Source organism: Apaloderma vittatum, unplaced genomic scaffold (assembly GCF_000703405.1).
Source record: "Apaloderma vittatum isolate BGI_N311 unplaced genomic scaffold, ASM70340v1 scaffold13704, whole genome shotgun sequence".
NCBI lineage: Eukaryota > Metazoa > Chordata > Aves > Trogoniformes > Trogonidae > Apaloderma > Apaloderma vittatum.
In genome coordinates this window covers 34,220-57,212 of record NW_009712301.1, presented here as the reverse complement: position 1 = coordinate 57,212, position 22,993 = coordinate 34,220, and the positions used below count along the sequence as shown (strand labels likewise).

Below are 22,993 nucleotides of genomic sequence, written 5' to 3'. Positions count from 1 at the left end.
GCTTTCCTCCAGTCTTCAGGCACCTCTCCTGTTCCCCACAACTTACCAAAGATGATGGAGAGTGGCCTAGCAATGACTTCCTCCAGCTCCCTCAGCACCCATGGGTGCATCCCAACAGGGCCCACGGATTTAAGATGTTCAAGAGTTCAAACTGATCCCTGACCCAGTCCTCCTCAACCAGGGCAAACTCCTCCTTTATCCTGACTTCCTCTGGGGCCTCAGGTGACTGAGGTACCTGAGGGCAGCCTCTAACAATGTAGATAGAGGCAAAGAAGGCATTCAGTAACTCTGCCTTCTTTCTATCCTCTGCCTCCAGGGCACCCACCTCACTCACCAGAGGGCCTACATTGCCTTTAGTGTTAGTTTTGTCTGCAATGTATTTGAAGAAGCCCTTTCTGTTGTCCTTGACCTTCCTCACAAGTTTTAATTCCAAGTAGGCCTTAGCTTTTTTGATTGCCTCCCTACACTCTCTGACAGCAGTCCTATACTCCACCCAAGTGGCCAGCCCTTCCTTCCACAATTTATATTCCCTCCCTTTCCACCTGAGTCTGCCCAGCAGATCCCTGTTTAACCATGCAGGTCTCCTGGAGCTCTTTCTTGATTTCCTACCTGTTGGATGCACTGATCCTGAGCATGGAAGAAGTGGTCCTCGAATACTGATCAACTCTCTTGGGCCCCTTTACCTTCCAGTTCCCTGTCCCATGGGGTTTCCCCTAGCAATTGCTTGAAAAGACTAAAGTTGGCCCTGCTGAAGCCCAGGGTTGCGATCCTGCTTGGTATTTTGTTTCTACCGCACAAGATCCTGAACTTTACCACCTCATGGTCCCTGCAGCCAAGATTGCCCTCAACGTTCACTGCTTCAGCCAGACCTTCCTTGTTGGTGAGCACAAGGTCCAGCAGTGCTCCTCTCCTCTTTGGTTCATTCACCATTTGCATCAAAAAATTATCTTCGACTCACCATAGCATTTTTCAAAGTAGCAAGCATGAACACAATAGGTGGTGGCATGAAGAGTTCTGCAGCTCAGAAAATAATGCTGTATGTGTTTGACTGTGTGTTTGCATCTCTGTAATTTCATCAGTAGATTGATATCGGGTCCTTTATATTTCAACATATGCAACTGACAATGGTTTTAGGAGAAAAGTGCTGTTGTTTTTCTAAAGTTAATGTGCAGCTGTGGAGTAGTACATTTTTAACTTCTGAAAATTAAGTTTGAGATGCTTTCTGATAGTTTAAATAAGCAAAGAGGCTTGAGAAGCACTGATTATGTAGGACCTGGATGTAGCTCTAGAGTGAATGGTAGGGGAGGACTCCACTATGTGATTTTAAAAAACATGATGTTAAAAGTATTCTTTTCTGGCAGTGTAATAGCACAAGACCTCCTTGGATGTCACAATGCAGAAAACACAGTGAACATTAAATGACACATACAAAGAAATATAGGCAGTCCAGCATCCTCTCACCTTCTTCGCAATGATGACCTTTAAATCCAAGTGGGCAAAGGCAAATGTATGAATCTGCTTTGTTTGCAGTACAGGTACCACTGTTGATGCAGGATGCCTCGTCACAGATGCCACTGCTACACTCACCTACACACAGAGCCAAGAACATTGATTTGTCAGAGAAGTTTCTTAAGTAAGATTTACTTGTCTGTTGATAATTAATACTAACCAATACAATCTGCTCTTCTGCCAGGATTCTTTTCCCATTTGTCAAATAGTGTGCAATTTAGACAAGGTAACTTGATATTTACCAATTTTTCATAGTATCAGACCAGGAAGAGACCTTAAAAATAGCAGAAATTAGCGTTTTCTAACAAACCATGACAGTTGCAGCTTTTAATCATTCCTTGGATTACATTTCTTCTGCACTTTTTCTCATTTTCTCATAAAATAAATATCTCTGTAGATTGTTTACAAGCACTGTGTCTTGTTTAATTTCAATTACTTTAAGTGATTCTTTGTTCACTGCAAATTCATGTCATGGTAAGCAGGGAAGGTGTTAATTATCACCATCTTATCTTATTAACTAAAATGAGATTGTCAGCCCTCTTGTCTGCACTAGAAGGGATGTGTACCATTAGCATATGGACTTTTTAGGAAGCATTTCTACTATGTTGGCACATCATCTAAAATAACAAAGACATGACTTCTTCTTGACGAAATTAAGCTGAAATTGTTGCAGGACAGGTAATTTACTCCTTTACTTCCTCAACCTGATATCTATGAAGTTAGATTATCCAATGGTCAAAAGCCCATCTGATGTAAATCCTTATTGATTTTGTTTACTTTCTTCATTTTAGTTTCTGACTAAATCCTTCTCTCCTTATTGACAGTAACAAATTGATCTTACACATTAAGAAAGCCTTAAAAGACATTTGGGGTGTACAAGTGTAAGCACATCATACGGAGGAGTAAAGTGTTTATGATAAGCTACAAATCACACATTTATTTTGAGGCATATTGAAATACCACCTCTGAGATGACACAGGTGTCATGAGGCAGCTCTGACAATAAACACTGGAGAACAGTTCTGCTACCTGAGATGACTTAAGTCTTGCAAAACTACTGGAGGAAGGGTATATGTCCTTTTTGTTTTGTCCAGGTGCTGCACTCAGATTGTAAAGACAGTTTCCAGGCCAGGACTCTACAAATCTTCCGTAAGGTACTGGTGGTAGTATAATGCCAGCTTTACAGTTTGATCTCCCACCTCATAGCCAGAAGGAAAACCATGGAGAAGCATGCAGACATAAATGTCTGATGTGCTGGTTCATCCCAATCACTGTAGTCCATGGTGGAAAACAACCTTCTCTCACCGACTCAGGATAGAAGCAGTAGTAACTCTTGGGTCATCTGGTCCAAGTCCCTGCCAGACCAGACTTGTCTTGTATTGCCCACCTACAAATCTTCTGCCAGGATCATTTTTCCCTGTAGCGAGGGAATGTCTCACTACAGCAGTCATAACATAGGGCTCCAGGGCAAACCCAAGGAGCATAAGCAAAATACACAAGTCCCTGGACAACTTGAGCTGGAATAGTGTTTGGTATTTAAGAACAGTCTGCTTTCACGATGTCTCGGTGACTTATGACAGCTTTTGGGTCAGCACAGGTGACTGCACTAAAAAAGGGAACCGCAGGTGGTCGCTGCATCTGCTTGGCTGTAGCAGCAGACGAGGATGGAGGGAAGCTGCAGCGGGAGTACAGGGTCCTACCACGTCCACTCCAAACCATGACCGCTGCCTTAACCCCTTGCTCAAACTCTGGTGGGGCTTCTTCTGCCACCAGCAGAGATGGCAGAGAGGCAAGATAGACCCCTCTCCTCCCCACCCTCAATTTTGCGATCCATCTACCACAGCACCTGATTTATACACTGGGCTAACAGAAAAAAACACAAAAGACTGGCTAGCAAAAACCATCCGTAAACCCTAACGGAGTTCACTTGCATTTTTTTTTATTTTAAGCTTAACTTAGATGGCATATTACTTGCAAGTCTCTCCTGGTACGCTTTGATGTAAGTGTGTGCAGCCACATAAGGACAGTATGGCTCTATCAGTCACTTTCAAGTCACACATGGGAGAACCTAACATTTATTTTCACTGATGTTGATTGTTAATGTAGTAGTATGTGGAGCATTCATGGACGGGAATAAAGTTAGCTGAAATCCAAAAGGTAATAAAGATTAGGGCTTGGAGAACTTCAGCAGGGTTTTCATCTATCTAAATTCCGTGGATTCTCACTCTATCGTGAAATTGCTCTCTGCTTCCAAAGTCTTATTTTTTTCAGCATCTGCTTCTTGAGCCACTCTGTTCTCCCCCTATACTGCACATAAGAATACAGAGCCATTGTTAGAAGTTCTCTCATTAACCACTTCCTTCTTGGGATGCCAAATGCACAGCTATAGAAGAGAAGAAAGATGACTTTGTGGCTGAAGCATGGCACAGAGAGTTCAGTGATAAGGGATCTATTTCCTGCCTTTACCACTTACTTTCTGACTTGGGTGTATTCTTTTAAACTGTTTAGACTGGGAGGTCATTAAATCAAGGATTTTGTTGTCCTGTGTTTTTTTTCCTCAGGTAATCAAACAGAGATGAATAAATAAGACAAGACTAGTTAATTAATTTTCCTACTTCTCCATCTTTTAATCTGTGAAGGTGAGGTAATGTTATAATTCCACTTCATAAGGCTATTGAAAGAATATATTCCATGGTATTTTTACAGCATACCGTGACTCTGGAAATGAAAATAACAGATGGTTGACAGGAAAGCCTATTTGCCTCAGCAGTAATGAGGTTTCATGGAAAAAAGACCTTTGTAATGACCACAGCACTGCTGTGCATTTGGAAGATCCCTGTGTTGCTCTGGACAAGTGCAATAAAGACTTTAGGGAAAACACATTTTGTTGGGTCTATAGTGTTTTAAGTACATACGCAGTATACATACAATTGATTTCTGATGATATGACTGTGTCAGTGAGAAGCAAGAAGCAGCATCCTGAGAGCTGCTGGCAGAAATACTGGTATAGACAGTATATAATTATACCATCAACACTTGAGTTTCCTGTTTGCCTGTGAGAATATATTTTACTGTTGATTGTGCAGGTTAACTGTGTCAACACTGGGTTTTGGTACACTGAACAGTGATGTTTACTTGCACAGTATGATAAATTCTCTTACTACAGACCCAGAAAAAGCAATGTGCAAAGGCACAGAGAAATAACATGTGAAAAATAGAGACCGCATCTTCCATCTTTCAAACCTGGACTATTGCACAAATTTTTTCAGCAGGCTGAAAAGCAACCCCTAGTTTATCGATGGTTAAAGACCTCATACCATTAACACTTACCAACATCAGCACCACTGAGAGCTTTCCCTAATGGCCATGGTCTCATATCAACTATCTTGCCGTTGACGATGAGCGACTGAACGCAGCCCTGAAATCCGCGGTTTGTTCCTGTGGCTCCCCCCAGCCAGTACACACTGGGGGCACCGCCAACGTAGAAGGGAGTCCGGAACGTAATTTTACTATATTGGCCCTGAAGGAAGAACAGAGCATGACATGACGTAGAACAGACATAATACAAGATAACTAATTAATCCATACCAGGTATAATCAATTTTTATTTCTCCACAAAGAACTGTATCAGGAACATGTAGGTTTCCATTAGTCATCCCTCCAATCAGTCTACCACTTTTAAATTGCTTTCTGCACCCACATCCATCATGATAACACAGATTACAAAAGCACAATAAAAAACTTAAAAGGCACTACATTCTGAGGAGGGATTGTGATCTGTCTTTTGCTGCAATTTCTACCTTTACTTTTGGCAAAATTGTTTGTCTTCTAAAGTCTGAGTGCTGGAGGACTCAAACCAAAGTGATGCTGCCTTCTGGACAGAACCCAGCAGGAGCTTAGCATTGAATAATAACAAAACAACAAAAAATCCCCAACACCCCACTGTCCACGGCATACATGTAATTACACTTCTGTATACAAAGCTTGTGCAGCTATATGCATCTTATACATAATTATATACAGATATACACATAGGCATCGAATTTTTCTGGCTGAAAAAACAAAGCAGCTCTTCAAGGTTTTAATAAGAAAGTAATCAAGGACAGCAGCTATAAAACGTGGCAAACTTTTAGCAACAGTTTGTATCTGAGACTAGCAAAGTGTAGCAGGACAGAGGACAACAGGGAAACTGTGATGGGATTCAGTGCTGGGCAATTTCTTTATGTGATTGCTAGACTATGTATGTGAAAGAGTAATCTGTACACTGTTACTGGTTCATTAAATGTCCCAAGACTGGTAAGTAAATTGTACCTTTTAAATCTGACCAGCCTTCTGCTGGCAAGAAAAAAGATGACATTATCATGTTGAGAGAGCCCAAGGACGAGCTGTAGGTGCAGGACTACCTACCTGAGATTTTCCTGTCACTGGAGCATCATTGTCCATTCTGAGCCAGCCGTTCGTCCCATCTCTGAACAACGTGACGCTGTGCCAGTTCCCCAGCTTGATTTTGTTTTCACTCGTTATGACTGCAACTCCAGTACCACAGTTGAACCTGGGAGGGCAAGGTGACAATCTTAGGTTAACCAAGTAACTGAAAGTTATTTTTAGACTTCAAATATTCCCTTCACTCCTGAGAACCTCTCTGTTTCACACTACATATTAAGAGACCACAGGAAAATGAGACAACAGGTCTACATATGATCTGTTCTAAGTTTCAAAGTTTCTGCCTTTGTCCCATGGAGGAGATTTTTCATTCTCTGGTCATACCGAGTACACTGCAAATCTTGCCAAGAGCTGAAACTGCTTCAGGATGGAGGTTTTTACAGTCTGAGTTCCTGCTATCACCGTAATTTCTCTCGGGATTTTTTCTAGCTCCCTGGTGAAAAGGCAGTGCTGTATTAATAACTCTTGTGATTCTGTATGAAATTCAGTACTGACTGACAAGGAGACCTCCACGAGAGTCTCTGTGGAGCTGAATTTGCACAAAATGTGCCATTTTCTCTGACTGCAGTTCAGTGCAGGTGAACAGAAACACAACTAAGGCAAGTCACCCACTTTATTATTCCCCACTTTCAGAGGAGTCATCCTCCCAAGCAAGATGATCCTCAAGACAGTCTTACATGTGCTTCATATCTGCAAGGCTGCAAGAAATCCCTCCACTCTCATTTAAGAAACTTGCAACTCTCATCTCAACATAAGATATAAAAGTTCCAGGCTCCTTGCTGTCATTAAATCCTCTATTTTGCTGCATTATCTACAGGTCCTTTTGCTGTGAAGCAAAAATATTGACTATGCACAATCTGATATAGCAGAAATTTTGCAAATGCAGGGGCTCACTGGCATTTCTGATAATATAGCAATGAGCTCCAGATTAATGCCTTAAAGAAAATTGATTTTTTTCCGTTTACACTGCGGTCTGAGTAAAGAGGGTAAAACAGGGCACATGTCCACACACTAAAGAAGAATAAGAGAAAATAATACTGAAGAACTGTTAGATGTAAAGCTGTCTATTTTGTGCACTTCATGGGGCAGAAGTCAAAGACACGGTATATATTCATCACATATATCAGTTCTAGGGGGCAGCAGTGGCCTCTTCTCTTTACATCAGATTTAGGGTGGATGTTTTACCTGAACTGGACACTACGTCGGATGATTCCCAATGACATAAAATCACCACGACCATGTTCATTTTCTCCACAGTATAGCAGCAAACCATCTTCTGATTCAGCCTGCAATCATTGTATCAACAAACACAAAAAAATCAAAGTCTAAGTCTTACAGTGACAGATAAATGCAAGTTTCACTGGGGAACTTTTCTCCAGAAAAGGGACAGCATTTGTCAGATGGGGTTTTTAACTTGAAGAATCAGAAACTGGTTGATCAATTTTGAATCCTGAATTTGGAGAACCTAGGAAACCATTGCCTTAATGCTCAAATGGTTTAAGAACATCTGTTCTACTTACAGAACAATATTATCTGACTTAAAAACAAGCCTGAAAGCATTAAAGACTGTCAGACACGTCCCATATGAGATCTTTGAGCACAAAGTCTAACAAGGATGTCCTAGCAAGTCTGTTAAGTGTAGACACATCAGACTTACTGCACATTCATATGCACACTCTGCTTCACATGCTCAGTGAGACTGACACTTTTCAAGCCGAACAACCTGTGCAGACAGGAATTCTCTGTATGTGCATAGCAGCTGACATAGTGTCTTTTTGCAGCCATCCTGCATTTTAAGCTGACAAAGTGCCAGGGGAGTGTTAGATCACGACAACAGGCAACAGACTGATGCTGCTCCAGTGACAGCCTCGTACCTGGGCTGTGAAGCTCGCAAGTCTGCCTGCCCTGGGAGCAGGGGTGCATCCAAGAGCTCAGCCACCCTCGCTACCAGCTCTGTCCACAACACACAGACAGCATTAATGTAATTCACTGTGGGATGTACACTACCCCATTGTACTTTAAGTAGTTCAGAATCTTGCATGCATTAGTAGCCAGTGTTCCAAACTTCTGAGTTGGAAAATAACTGCCAGGTAGCAAAGGTTTGATCAGTACAAGAAGACCACAGTTTCTTGTATGCCAAGATGATGCACATGTCACTTTCAAACTGCAATTCACAAAAATTCCAGGTGTACATCAGCCTGTAGCTCATTCACATGGCCACCACCTTGCCAGCATACATTACAGCTAGCCTGCAATGTCAGCATGACTAGTCCCAGGGACTCTCTCCTGCACTGCCTACCGATAATGGATACACATTATTTTGACTCAGTTTACCAACTTCATTTGGATTCACTGAAGGCAAGGCCAGGTTTTTAGAGATGAAAGTTATGTATAGGTTCACTACAACTACTATAAGCTATACTGAAGATATGTAATTTTTCTGTTGTCCACACCATCAGAAAAAGTAAACAAAATTTAAAGTTTCTGTGCAAGCCTGGAATTGCTTAAACTTACCCTGAATTCAAGGGTAATTTGAAATGTCTGATAGGAGTTTTTCAGTGGTTCAAAGGTGATATATGAGTAGCCAGAGAACTGAGGATACTGGATAATAATATCTGACAAACAAAGACAGAAGCATGTTATTTAGCAGTTTTCTCCCACGTAAAAATCGATATACACATTTTGCACTAGATAACATCAGGTGAAAATGAAAGGAAGAGTTTTTCCAGAGACAACTATTACTCAGCAGTAACCAACAATCAGTTAACCTATTGCCTTGTCCTCCTACCACCTTTCACAACTAATTTCCTGATTCCCAAGGGCCTGATGAACTTGGAAAGAAACAGGATACTGCTCAGTCACTGAATTTTCAGTGGAAATTTCTCCGGATTTTCTTCCTGGTTACAGAAGACAGACCCCACTGACTTTATATTTATCTCCTTTTATTTAACACAGAGACATTTCATTTTCATTTAACACAGAGACAACAAAGTAATTTTCTGTTTTGCAGGATTATAAAAACATATATAGAAAATGTGGCCAGACTCTACACCTCACTTAGTCACTGCTGCTCCACAGCTGCAGCATCCAACATCTGCAGAATCCTTGGTTGGCTCATAGGGGCCCAGCAGCTTCCACTGCTTCCCTCAGGTCAGCTCAGAGCAGAAGCTTAAGGGAGTGATGGGGAGAAAAGAGTTCCTGCAGGCATCTCTCCACCTCTGGCTGCAACAGCAGTCTTTCACAATGCTCTTGTCACCTGGCATTATCAATCCTCACTCTTTGTTGTCCTATGTTAGAGGACCCTCCCGATTTCAGCACAGAAATCCAGATTCAGAGAGATGTCTTACTGCTGCCTTTGCAGCTCATTTTCCTAAGGAGCATTGTGGACAGACATAGCTTCAGGCCCAAATTCTTATTTTTACAGTGGATCTAAGTTTAATGAGGAAAGAAGGATGAGGGGTCCTATTCCTCTTTGCTATTTGAATATTGAGTGGAGTTTTTGTGCATATTTGCATCTGGATACAGCTGTCTCGGCTTTTTGTTTGCAAGGCATACATCTTAGGCTGAGGTGAAGTGAACCAGTGGTATAAAACCAAATGCAAAGGCAGCAGAGGGCAATTAACTCATGCCCTGATCACAAGCAGAACTGACTGGACCAGAATGCCATACAGATGTTGATAGTAAAGAAAAGTCTGTTTTCATTCAGATTAATATACTATTTAACATCATGGGCTGCTGTGAAGAAATTCAGTAGAAGGGAATATTGGTACAGGATGCTACTGCTTACCAAGGAATAACACACTCTCCTGTAAAAAATGGTGGTTTTGGACTGATGTTAACAAATTTGCTCTACAAGTTATATGTTAGTTCAGATAAATCCTCGACTCTTCATACTTGGTCAAGACCAAAGGTCACATCTGCAGCTGTTCCACAAGGCTGAGTTGAATGAGCTTTCTTTACTCCAGAACCAGGAGAAGATCAAATACCCTCAACATCTGTATCCACAATGCATGACACTGTACATCACAAATGTCTAACATGAGCCTGCAGAAGAAACATGTGTCCCTGATGCTCTGCTGTGAGGCAAGACCTTAGCAGATCAGACAAGCATGCAGAGTAACAGTCCAGCTCTTTCTTAGCTGGTAGGACAGCATGACTACAAGCAACTGAACACTTTGCATAAGCTCTGGCATTCATCTGGTCACCAAATCTGAAGTGATCTGCTTATGGCCTGGTAAGTCAGCTGGACTGGCTCACCAGGTGATCAGCTCAACATCAGACTCAGTGATAGGGTGAGGTCAGGCCTGCGGAGGGGGAGGACAGGAAGATGGCATGGGAAGGAAAAGTAGGATGGTCTTGTTCAGCTCAGTAAAGTCTTGCCCTGGTTCAGACAACCTGCAGAGAGGCAAGAGGACATGTAGCAACGCCTGACTAGGACAATCATGCCTCCCCACATTGATTCAGGCTTGACACAATGCTTTCTGAACTGGAAGGGGAATTTTGCTCCTCCCTTGCCCCAGGCTGCCTAACACAAGTGCTGGAACTACCAGTAAAGCACTTCTGCCCTGCAGACCATGAGGAAAACATCCTCTGGAGATAGTTTTACAATGGAGGCTCCATCTCACATCATTGCTGTAGGATCAGCATCATTCAGTGGACCACACTAGAAATGCGGATGGTTCAGGGCTTCAGCTGCAGGCAAAAGATGAGGGTCAAAGGGCAGTGGAATGTCCATGCTGGAAGCTTTAGATGCCATAGCTGGACCCTGTCAGGCCTAGATGCCTATCTACATACCTTGCTCCATGACTCTCCCACTCTTATGTGGGGGAAGAAGGATTAACCTCCCCTGTGCACCTTTACACAGGGTCTGCATTTGGCTTTATTAAAGAGTAACTTCTTCGCACCTAGCTGAGGGTAGAGAATTAAAGGGGCCTATGTCTGATCTGGGACATGGAAGCTGCTGCTGTCCTTAAGGATCCATGAAGGCCAGCTGGCTATTTCCAAAGCATGCTTTGGTTGGTTCGTTGTGAAGCTGCAGCTTGTCCCAGACAAAAAGAAGCCAGTGGTAGCAGGCATGCAGAAACCTACCTTCTGCACAGGTCTCTCCTCCTTTTCCCAAGTTGCAGTGGCAGCGTGAGCCACCCCGGTCATAGTCGTTGATGCAAAAGCTGTCTGCAGAACAGACAGCCTCATCACAGGAGAGATCAAAGAGGCGCGCGGCAGAAGAGGTACCACCTCTCCTTGCTGACCACGCCGTAGTTGCCCTCGCTGTGGTTGAAGGCCTTGTGGTGGTCGGAGTGGAAGTAGTGGGTTCCAAAGTGGTTGTAAGGACCCGTGACAGAAGCCTGGAACTAGACCCTGGCGTGACTTTAGTTTTAACTAGATACTTTCTGTTGCCTCCTTTGATAGCAGGAAGAGGTCTGAGCTGAAAGGAAATACAGAAACACAAATTCGGTAAAACTTAAAAATGCTACAAGGAAATGAAATTAATACCTTCCAAAACACAGATCTGAGGCAACAAACTCTTCCTCACCAAAGAAAAAGAAACTACATTATTATGCCAAAGTGAAATCTTGAAATTTACCTCTTCTATGTAAATGTCGTAGTCTGAGTCATCAATATCAAATCCATCATCATCACCAGTCACTGTCTCTGTGATATAGCGATGCCCATAGCTTCCACTTCCTAACTCCTCAGAGCCTAAAAAGACACAACCAGTATGTTAAGGTCATAGGGTTTTTTTTCTCCTTACACACAGTAACTCAAATCTTACCTCCCCCTGACTCAACGCACTGAAATTTGAGATGGTGATAATGTTCGTCTTGTACAGACAATGCAAGTGTCAGCCTGAAGATGGGAGACGCTGCACAAGTAATAGAAACAACTTAAAACAAAGAGAGGACCTTAATTTAGTCTCTTGCTAAGGGACTAAACAAACGAAGCAGGCAAAGCTCAGTTTCCTCGCTGCAAATCGACATTTACCCACCGCTCTTTGAAGACAATGGCTCTGGATGTTTCTGGCATTTTAATAACATAATTGGGTTTAGATCATATTTTTCCCTTTTATAAATATACAGTCCCTTATCTGCCCTGGTAACTAAATAACTGGAACAACAAAAGAGAGGCATCTAGGTAGGGCTCTTCTGGCACACTCTGCTTAGGACTTTATCTGCCTTCACTGGCTCCAAGGTTTCCGAATTAGCAACCTAAGTGTATTTTTAGGCTACTTTTTAAAAAACACAGTTCAGTACCTCGAAAAATAGAAATATGCACAAATGTGATGTGTTTCTTATGTGCATAATCTGCCTCTGCCTCTACTTGGAGCCCTGAACTGCACTGTGAAGGACTCCAGGCTGGGAATAAACAATTTAAAAAGTAAGACAGGTCTTGCATAAAATGTTTGTGCATTTCTGCACTCTACATAGCAAAGTAAGTCTTATGAAGAGAGGCTTAGGGAGCTGGGTCCGCTCAGCCTGGAGAAGAGGAGGCTGAGGGGAGACCTTATTGCTCTCCACAACTACCTGAAAGGCAGCTGTAGTGAGACGGGTGTTGGCCTCTTCTGCCTAGTGAATAGCGATAGGACAAGAGGGAACGGGTTCAAGTTGGTTCAGGGGAAAAACTTCTTCACCGAAAGGGTGGTGAAGCATTGGAATGGATTGCTGAGGGAGGTGGTGGAGTCACCATTCCGAGACATGTTTAAAAAACAGCTGGATGTGGCCCTCCAGGAGATGGTTTAGTGTTAGGGTGGTGTAGGGATGTAGGTTGGACTTGATGATCTTAAGGTCCTTTCCAATCTTGATGTTTCTATGATCTCTATGAAGTACATTTTAAAAATGGTTTGGTTTTTAGCTATTAAAATTTACCAGAAGTCATGAAGAAAGATAATATTGGCAACTGCATCACAATTGCTACTTGTCATTTCAGCAAGCTTAAGAATTGACAGTCATTTGATAACCATTAAAACAATAGACTTCATACATTTGCTTTTACCATAAAGTATTTTGCAATGACTTAAAACCAGCACAGGTAACCCTTGCTTTACAAAGCCTCTGAATGGGCTGACCACATGTGCCTTTTTTCTTTTAGCAGCCACAAGCTGCCCATGTTTTCTCACAAGTCAGCAAGTCCTTCAAACTGCATCAGGCAGAGACATGAAGTCTTGCTGGGTGTGGCTGTCTGCGGAAAGGCGGACCTGACAACCCAGAAAATGTCACTTCATGGTAGTGAGAGTTTCACTGTGACCAGTGAACAAGCTGAGGGAGCCAGTGAAGGCTACCGAGGCTCAGAAGACTGTCAGAGGGAGCAGAGTGGGCACAGTGCTATGGGGCTGTTTGAGCCAATCCGGCTGGCTGGGATCAGCCATCTCCCACCTCAGTGGAGACTAATGAAAAAATTTTCACCGATCGGATTTGGGTAGGAGAGCACTTGCCTAAATCTTTTTGTAGTCTCTCCTCTCATGCCATGACTGCAACACAGAAATCCTCACAAACAGTTATGAAACCAAGCATATGTACACCAGATACAAATGTGTGTCCTGGGTGGCTAATTGGCCAACCACCATACATTCTGTGGGAGTTACTTATTGGCAGACTTTGCATGTTACATAGAACCATAGAATGGTTTGGGTTGGAAGGGACCTTAGAGATCATCTGGTTCCAACTCTCCCACTAGACCAGCTTGCTCAAAGCCCTGTCCACCTGGCCTTGAACACTTTGTAGGGAGGAAGCATCCGCAAATTCTCGGGGCAACTTGTTCCACGGTCTCACCACCTTCAAAGTGAAGAATTTCTTCCCAATATCTAATCTAAATCTACTCCCTTGAAGTTTGAAACAATTACTCCGTGTCCTGTGACTACACTCCCTGATAAAGAGTCACTCTCCATCTTTCCTGTACCCCCGATTCAATCCTGGAAGATTGCTACATGGTCTGACCAGAGTCGTCTGTTCTCCAAGATGAACAGCCCCAATCAGAGACAAATGATTAGAGGTAATGAGGCATACACCCTTGCAACCAAAACAGCATGCTAGAGTGGGAGAGAATATGTATAAGTCTTTCCACTCTAACACATATACCCAACAGTCTGTAAATAATACGGTTTAGCTGCATATTAAACAGAAGTATTCAGCACAGAGTTCTAAGAACCGAGCTAAGCAGAAGATGCAATAGCTTTATGACTGGTAATGAGATTAGAACAACTGCACAAACTGCATCCAGATTATTTCTAGTGACTGCAAATGCACAGGCAACGGATTAGTGCTGGAGAAACAGACTGCACATTTACGAACTCATTCCAATCCTTTATTTGTTATGGAAAGCAATAAGTATTGTGGTGCTGATAACACCAAGGTTGCGGGTTAGATCCGCGTTTGGTCCCCATGTGTTGCCTGATCTAGTTAAGAGGCGTCCCTGCCCATGACAAGGAGGTTGGATTACATGATCTCTAATGTCCCTTCCAGTCTAGGACATTCTATGATTCTATTATCAAAATGCAGGCAAAACCTCTACTCCTTTTCACTCCTACTCACTTGAAAAAGTCACTCAGGTGACTACCATGGGATAATTTCCTACTCCAGGTAGGAAATACAGAACTGAACTGAACTGAATCGAATCGAACATGATATAGACTAGACTAGACTAGACTAGACTAGACTAGAATAGAACTATTTCAGTTGGAAGGGACCTACCACAACTCTCTAGTCCAACTGCAAAGCTGACCTCTTCCACCCATCACTACAGCAGAATCTCCTTATTTGGCAACAGTTGTTTCTTAAGACATGCATTTCTACAAAAGAATTTCAGTGTGCAAAACCTAAAATATAAGCATTGTAAGTAAGACTTGCAGTTTTAAAAGAAGCTGTATGAACAAAGTAGAGCTCAGCACTAATCCAGCTCCCAGCATGTGAAGCAATTTTCAGCTCACTGGAATACTGTTGCTTTTAAATCAGGGCTGCAATATTATTTATTTCCTTTATATTTGTATGTCTGAAACTACTTCAGAACTAATTAATTTCTTCTAATGGATAAAACTATAATTTACCTAAGAGTAACAGTAGCCATAAATTATGACAAAGAAAGGAAAAAAATCACAATAATGTCACAGAAAACAACCTAATCTGTATTCAAATAGGCTGTGATACATAAAATCCATTTTCTAATTTAGAAGTCATAAGTTACAAAATGAACATCTGTTGTAGTCCAAATTCTGCCACATTTTTTCTCTTCGCAAGCAAACTTTCTATGGGCTTAACAGGACTTACGTTCAATATGGATGGCAGGAATAAAGCAATACAGAAAATCATGTATCTTTATATTCACATGCAGGACAATGTTAGGCCTCAAATTCACATTCAGAGATGCACTCTTGCTTACACGTACAGACATGATTTTAATACCACGCCAAGCATAACTCTCCCAATTTGAGTGGAGTTAACACTAAACTATGTCAATAACCAGCAGTATGCAATGAGACTTGGTAATTTGGGAGAGACAGGCAGTTCCCAAAGCAGAAGGGGAACTCTCATCCAGTATACCAGAATATTCCACACTTTTCCAACAGAAGGCCTTGGGAGATGAAACGTACCAACTATTTTAAATCAGATAATGCCTTTCACCATTTTGAACACATAGAACACTTGGAGCCTGGAGAAAGCAAAGAAGGTACAGCTTATTGTGGCTAGTAAAAAAGACTGCTCTGAAGTCCTTCCTCCAACACCTCCAGGATGTAAGTTTAGCATCACCAGGAAAGGGGTAATTTCAGAAGGTGTCCTCATGTGCACAGGTCTCTAGCACAGCCCCAGATTCCTGCTTTTGCTCCTCCCTGGCTCTATCCGAGTTTCAGCCAGCACATGCGTCATTCCTCTACCTGCTGATTTGTGAGCAGTTTTGGTAACACATACTGCCCCTGGGAGCAATGAAGACTCGAGGGTGTACTCTCTTCTAACTATGCCTGAATTTACACATGATGAAATCACCTAACAGGCCACTGGCTCCTCAGCTGCCTTGATCTTCCTTAAATTTGGTGTTTGCTCACTGGATGTGACACGATACATGTGACAAAATACAAAACAAACAGGAAGCAGAGAAGCTAAGAGGACTTTGTGTAGAGAAACCCCCACGTGAGCCCATCTCCTAAGAGCAAGGTTGCTTTGGTGGAGAGCTTATCTCATAATGGGAGGGAAATCAGGGACAATGAAGCAAAGTAGTACTCTGCAAATACCAAAACAATGACTACAGAGATTATAAGTGTGTTGTAGTTCATTAAATCAGTGTTTCAGTGTACAAGGGGATGAAGCCTGTTTGAGACTTTCTACCAGGTCCTATAATCCTGTTTTATAATTAATTGGAAAACCTGTGGGGGGTCACGAACTTTAGGCAGCTTCTTTCCAAATAATCAGGGATTAAGCTATACTAAAGAAATCTTCCTCAAAGCAAACAGAAAGCCACGCAAACTTTTGTTTTGCCAGTCAGGTGGCCACCAACATACTGATCAGGAGAAACGGGAGCACAGGAGGCAGATCACTAGGCACTGCAACATGGGCAGACTGAATGTAAGCGTTAATAGACTGATCATCTTCACGCAGAATGGGCCTTAATCCAAAACACATCAGCAGCACTTTAATTTGAGTTTTATTCTTGCCAGTGACCCCCAGTGAAGCACTGCATATTGCGTGGCCTATCTTTTGGTTTTTGTCCCTGTCCCTATAAATATAAAGAAAGCATTTGTAAAGCCTTTGGAGACTTGTGGAAAACAGTTCTATGGAAAACCTCAGTTTGCTGTCTCCAAGACACATCATCATCATTTGCCTCAAGGTTTGGGCCCAAGGGACTGCTCTTTTCCTGTGCCTGAGCGTCAGAGGACACATTCAAGCACTGTGCAGAATATTTAAGCACCTATCCCAGTCCCTTGCTTGGTATGAGCCTAGCAATGACAGCCAGGACCAGAGGAAAGGATGTACCCAGATTAGGCAGCCGCTTCTGTCACACTTGCTGTGGAGACAAGCAGGAGGGTATTTTTAACAGAAGACACTTCCTCTGCTGGTCTGACAAAGCCCAAGGCTGGTGACCTTCCAGGCACAGTGCACACTCCATCTGTTTCCCATTAGATGAAGGGTATTTAAGTAATGCAGGTGATGATAATTTGTTTGTTTGATTCCCAGGGATGGTTTATTTTGTTTTTACTAAATTGGACATGTGCAATCCTTTGTTTTCAAGTAAATTGTCCATGACGCATTGAAAGATTTGATATAGCAAAATCCCAACAATGACTTAAGTGAAATACCCACAACCTGCATCTGTAATTAAGAAAGGCAACAAAAACTTGATTTATTACATCTTTTCCCTTGAGAAAAAAAACAAAAATAAAAATAAACTAAATAAATGAGAACCCTTGGAGAAACTTGCCCTCTCTTTCTTCCTTGAACGTGAACCAACATAACATAAACCAAGAATGCATTTTTTCACTAGGTAGAGGTGTAACTCCTTGTAATTGAGGCCACATGTTCTACTTGCAAGGATTTTGGGAGGTCTGTCACATTGGGTGATACCATCAGCAACCCTTCAGAAGAACATTTTAGCAAACAAAGACAATGGCTTCCTAGGCCAACCTGAAACAATGCAGCCAAGAGTACTGCAAAGCCAGCCACCTCCTAACACCAAAATAAGGTAATTACATCTGAGCATGAGATTAACCACAGCAGCAAACATCCCCAGGTAGCATGGACTCAGTGTCTACAGGACCCATCTCCCTCTCAGTCTGCCTAGAAGAGCTGCAAAAGGCTCTACCCAAAGCAACACGAGAACCCTGACGGTTCACTGCATTTGAGGTAATGCCGGGAATTTGTTCTTCAGCTAAACTAAGCATCAGAAAAGCACTAATCACTTCAAAACAAGCATAAAAATCCAGGATGTACTTTATAGCATTAAGCTATAATTTTTTAAAATCCAAGCGTACTAAGGACCTTAGTACCAGCACTATGTGGACCCAGTGTAACGCAAAGGAGTCAGATACTGTATGAACTTCTGACAGCTTCCTAAGATATTTCAGGTATTTCAGAGGAATACACAGGCAGACAGAAAATAGCATCAAACATCTATGGCATGTTTTACTGTTTACATGAAAGCAGGAACTGTGGTAATGAAGAAGATAGTAATTCCTATGATGCACCCACTGAAAAGTAAAGATGCTTCAGTTTCAGACATGCCAACTGACACACTTCCAGCAATGATAGGTACCTGAGGTATCTGCTGGTGCTTTGAGAGGGTCAGTCATCTGGTGCCCTATGAGATGCACTATCGTACCTGAGACGTGCCCAGAGGACTGCCAGGTGTCTGGAAGATGCCTGGGAGGCATATGTCCTCCTGCAGCGACAGCTGAAAACCAGGAGATCTAGAGGACCTCCAATGCACTGAACGTCAATACCCGAGCAACTCGACTGAATGGGCCAAAGAAGGTAAATACTGGCTTCCTGGCTACTAGAAGGGGGCATGTGCACATACATAATGTGAACTAGGACTGAGTTTTACTGGGTTGCCCTTGAGTTTAGCATGGATTTTTTTGTTGCATGAAACTCGTCAACAGTTTATCACTCTTCAGGAGTTTTTAATGTTTTAGGGAAAAATAAATGTTCAGGATATGCATGGCTTTAATCAAGATCATTTTCTTACAACAGAAGTTCTACTAATGCACTATGAACTCATGTATCTGGTTAACATCAAACCAGTTTCTTAAATAGACATCACAAATAAAGCCAAGAGAGAGCTGCTATAATCAGTCATATTCTTCTTCCAGAAAGCTGCAGAACTTATTTCCAAAGGCATGCACACTCTGTTGCCTTTAAATACCACCCCTCAATCTGCAGACAGATGGTTTTTGCGAAGACAGGTATCCACAAGGTAACACAGGCTTTCATGCATAGTGGCTTGTAGTGGTTTGACCCTGACCAGTGGCTAGGTTCTGCCCAAACAGAACTTCTACATACTGTGGGAGGAGATAAGGTCCCCATAGTGCACATGGGGAGGTGGCTGGGGAAGGCCGTGTGGGTTGCTCCTCCCATGGGAAAAGGCAAATACAATCATAGGATTGTCTTTGCTCAGGGACCTGGGTATAGTTGGTGGGTAATGTGGAAGGGTGGGGAAACCCGATGTGTGCCTCAAGGTGATTTAACCTTGGGGGAAAAGTAATCTGGTATGTGAGTTGTTTGTTGTGGGAAGTGACGACCCAAACTGATGAAGAGTAAGTTTCACAAGGAAAAAGAAGAAAGTAATGGTGATCCAAACCAAATTGGTTTTGGTGCCCAACGACTGGATGTACTGCTTCTCCTGTCCTGAATGCTACAGACAGGGCCCAAGTAACATCTGGAACAGTGAAAGAAAAACAGAATGGAAGAGTAATATCTCTCTATTAAAGGACTGGGGAATAGTAGTTAATCAACGTGTATAAATACGCATGTTAGATGTAAAGATGGTTTAAGTATGTGGGACCTAAGCATGACGCAAATAAGTGAATAAGGGTTGAAGATGGTATTAGGTCATGCTGAGATGGAGTGAATTTTCCCCAACTGAGCTCTCACCATGCTGTGTTTGGGTTTCTTTTTTTTTTTATTTTGGTAATTGTAGCTAGAAGGGTGTTGATAGCACCCCACTGTTTTGGCTATTGCTGAGCAGTGCTCACACAGCACCGATGCTGTAGTTTTCCAATATTCCCCCAACAGTAAGCTGGGGGTAGGCAACATCTTGAGAGCAGACACAGCCAGGCCAGCTGGCCCAAACTGACCAGAAGGGTAATTCGTACCATATGACGTCAGCTCAGACGCAAAACAAGAAGGGAGAGGGAAGTGGCGGGGAGGCATTCATGGATTGCACTTGTCCTCCAGAGCAACTGGTACACAAACTGGAGATCTGCTTCCTGAGAAAGTGTCTGGACATCACTCACTGATGGGAAGTAGAGAATAATCTCTGCTTCCATGCACATTGCTGTATTAAACTGCTTTTATATTAACCCACGGGCCTCTCGTTATATCTTCCCTCTCCACTGTCCATCTAAGAAGGGGGAGTGATAGAGCAGCTTTGGTGGGCTCCTGGCCTCCAGCCAAGGTCAAACCACCAGATGGGTACATGTAGTTTTAAGCCTATTTGCAAAATCTGCCCTTGAAACTAAGAGCAGGCTGGCAAAGGAACCACATCCTCCTTTGACAAAGGGCTGGAGCACATCATGGGCATGAAGTGGCCCCAGGCTCTGCGAGCTCTGTCCACTCATAAGGATCCCCCTCGAGCACTTCCAGCCCCTTGCTGCAGGGAGACCAACCTCCCAACCACAGCAGCAGCAGGACCATGGACCAGCAAAAAGTTTTTGAGCCTACTCAGAGAGCAGTGGAACATGCACAATACATTCACTTTTCACATCTGATGCAGGCACAGATGCCTGAGGAAGCAGGAGCTGACCCTTGATCATCCAAGAGCCAAGAAACCCCAGAGTAGACTGCACCTTTGTGCTTTTCACAGACATTTGCTTCAGAAGTTAAACTTAAAAGTTCAGCAAACAAGTTCCTGTTCAAAAGATTCATGACAAAAGGGGAAAAAATTTAAATTACCATATTGGAGTGAATGAAAACAGGGGATTCCAAGACAGAGAGGTAATTTAGAAACAACTCTTTAGCAGGTGAAATTGGTGGATGACTATGGATCTGGTCCACATTTCTGCAGCATGCAAATTCATCTTACAGAGCTCACAGTCCTACCTGACTATCAGCTGCTCAAACTCTGTCAGGTTAATTAAAAAGGATTTGTAACGGAGTGTGCAGGTGAGAAACAAAAAAAGTCAGTTTTGTTGCTCTTTGTAATAGTTCATTAACCTGCTAAAATTACACCCAGGTATTTTCTTGCGTGGTATTCTGTCCCTTATAAATGTCTTCAGAACCGGAACTTAAAAGTACTGAGACCTTTCAAATATAGTAAAAAGTTTGGCACGTTGAGGATACAGCTCAGCCAGTCCATACCTCTTCTTCATACATCAACTCTCTTTTTGACCTTGTTTTTCTCTGCTGTGCAAGAGAAGTGATTTGTACAATTCCCAGTGTGCTCTGTGTCATCTTCGTCGGGATTCTGACACACAGCAATGACATCTGGGGGTGACGAGGAGCAACAGCACCTTGAAGCCATCCCACAGAGACACCAATGGTGACAGAAGATTATATCCCGAGGAAGGCCATCAACAGATGTGTGCAGAACCTGCTCCTTATTGCAATGCATATGGCCTACATCGCTAAACAAATGTGAATATAATAGCTAACAAGTTGTGATTATTAAAGTATGTCTGAATGTGTTTTCTCCTAATATTTTTGCTATGCGGCTTCTGATCAAAAAGAGATGCTTATTTCTTTATATCATTATTTAAATGATGGTGCTTAATAGTTTAAGCACCTTCTAGTATAGATTTGCTTTGATCTTTCTGAGTTGTTTAAATAGGAAAAGCAATATATAAGGTTCAGTTTCAAAGAACAGAAAAAAAGAGATGAACAATAGACTTGTATCTTTCACTTCTCCCTGTGACATTCACTTACCAGTTCTGCATGAAGCCAATCACTAAGCACTGATCCAAAAATATCTAACAATGACCTCTGGAGCAGAAAAACGGCATGAGAATGCCCTTGCCTGGCGCTTTTCAAATCTTTGCTTTTGGCTTGACTTTCACAGGATGCTGCAAGTCCACAGACAGGACTAAGAGGTGTCTTGGGGTGCCTGTGCCTGGAGACCAACTCTTTAACCTGCAGCCCTCCACAGGCTATCCCAGATACACTTCATTTACAGATGCATTTTATTCTTATATAGCTTTAATTACAAAAAGGTGGTGCTACTCACTGAACGTTCGGATGATGTCACTTGGTGCACTGGCAGTGCTGGATCCATAGGAGTTTGCTGCTCGGACGGCAAACTGATACTTGGTGTTTGGCAAAAGTCCTTTGAGAACCATGGACTCCATCTGGATCTGCTCTCTTATTATGGTCCAGTTGCTGTCAAGGTCTGGCCTTCAGGATCAAACAAAGCCATGATCACAAATCATTAAAGCTGGCTGCATAGATTAATTGCCTTTCAACTTTGCTGGGAAATACACAAAGCAAATGAGAGTTAAATGTTAAATCACCACTGAAATCCTTCACTCTTAAGGGGTCAGACTGTGTAACCATTACTAAGTTGCAAAGACTGTGACATCAAAACTATACAGTGATATAAAATCAATATTCAGACTTTGCTTATAAAGGCCAGGAGGTTGTTTAGAGGACAGTTTGATAAATCAAATTCCATTTATCTGTTTTCACAGATTTGGCATTCAGAGTTTTCAAGCAGAAGTATATTACCTGCAGTTCCCAATCCCCTGTTTGGCTGTGTAAAACAATACTTTGCAATAGAGAAAGATTCTGATTTATTTCTAAGTTTGTTCTCTAATGCCACCAAGTCTCTTCAGGTATATGCAAGCATTAACAAGATAAGAATCTAATATTTGACCTCCTAGGCAATAAGGTTAATCCAACCACATTAGAAAATCTGGATCCAAAGTCTTCTCTTCAGAAAAAAAAACAACCCACAACTCGAAAGAGAAAAATAATGCAGAGAACCTGGCCTGTGTATGTGGATTTGGAAACAAAATTTCCATTTCTACCTTTAGACAATGGCTGGTTAACTCATACCGATGAGCACTGATACTGGAAGCCAGCTGCCAATAAATGCTTTCTCTAAGTACAGTTAGAATCATAGAATCATATCAGCTGGAATAGACCTAGAAGATCATTGAGTCCAGCCTTTGTCCCATCCCTATCAGCCTACTAATCAATTCCCCAAACGCAACATCCACCCTTCTCTTAAACACCTCCAGGCACGGTGACTCAACCACCTCCCTGGGCAGCCTGTTCCAATGGCTGACAGCCCTTTCAAGTAAAGAAAGTCTTCCTAATATCTAACCTGAAACTCCCTTGGTGCAATTTAAATCCACTTCCCCTTGTCCTGTCACTCTCCACTAGGGAGAACAGACCAGCTCCCAGCTTTCCACA

The 22,993-nt window shown here is 42.4% G+C and overlaps 1 protein-coding gene across 1 annotated transcript in view; it reads right to left on the bottom strand.

Moving 5' to 3' along the window:
- The window catches only part of LOC104272831 (pikachurin-like), a gene marked incomplete at its 3' end in the record, with an annotated part of 57,221 nt that overhangs the window by 17,438 nt on the left and 16,790 nt on the right, over positions 1-22,993 (bottom strand). The window contains exons 6-13 of the mRNA XM_009867933.1: positions 21,807-21,973; positions 11,536-11,651; positions 11,040-11,376; positions 8,466-8,566; positions 7,137-7,237; positions 5,916-6,060; positions 4,839-5,028; positions 1,462-1,587 (exon numbers count right to left, since the gene is read on the bottom strand). Of these exons, the coding sequence (XP_009866235.1) occupies positions 1,462-1,587; positions 4,839-5,028; positions 5,916-6,060; positions 7,137-7,237; positions 8,466-8,566; positions 11,040-11,376; positions 11,536-11,651; positions 21,807-21,973 (1,283 nt within the window). The remainder of the gene's footprint in view (positions 1-1,461; positions 1,588-4,838; positions 5,029-5,915; positions 6,061-7,136; positions 7,238-8,465; positions 8,567-11,039; positions 11,377-11,535; positions 11,652-21,806; positions 21,974-22,993) is intronic.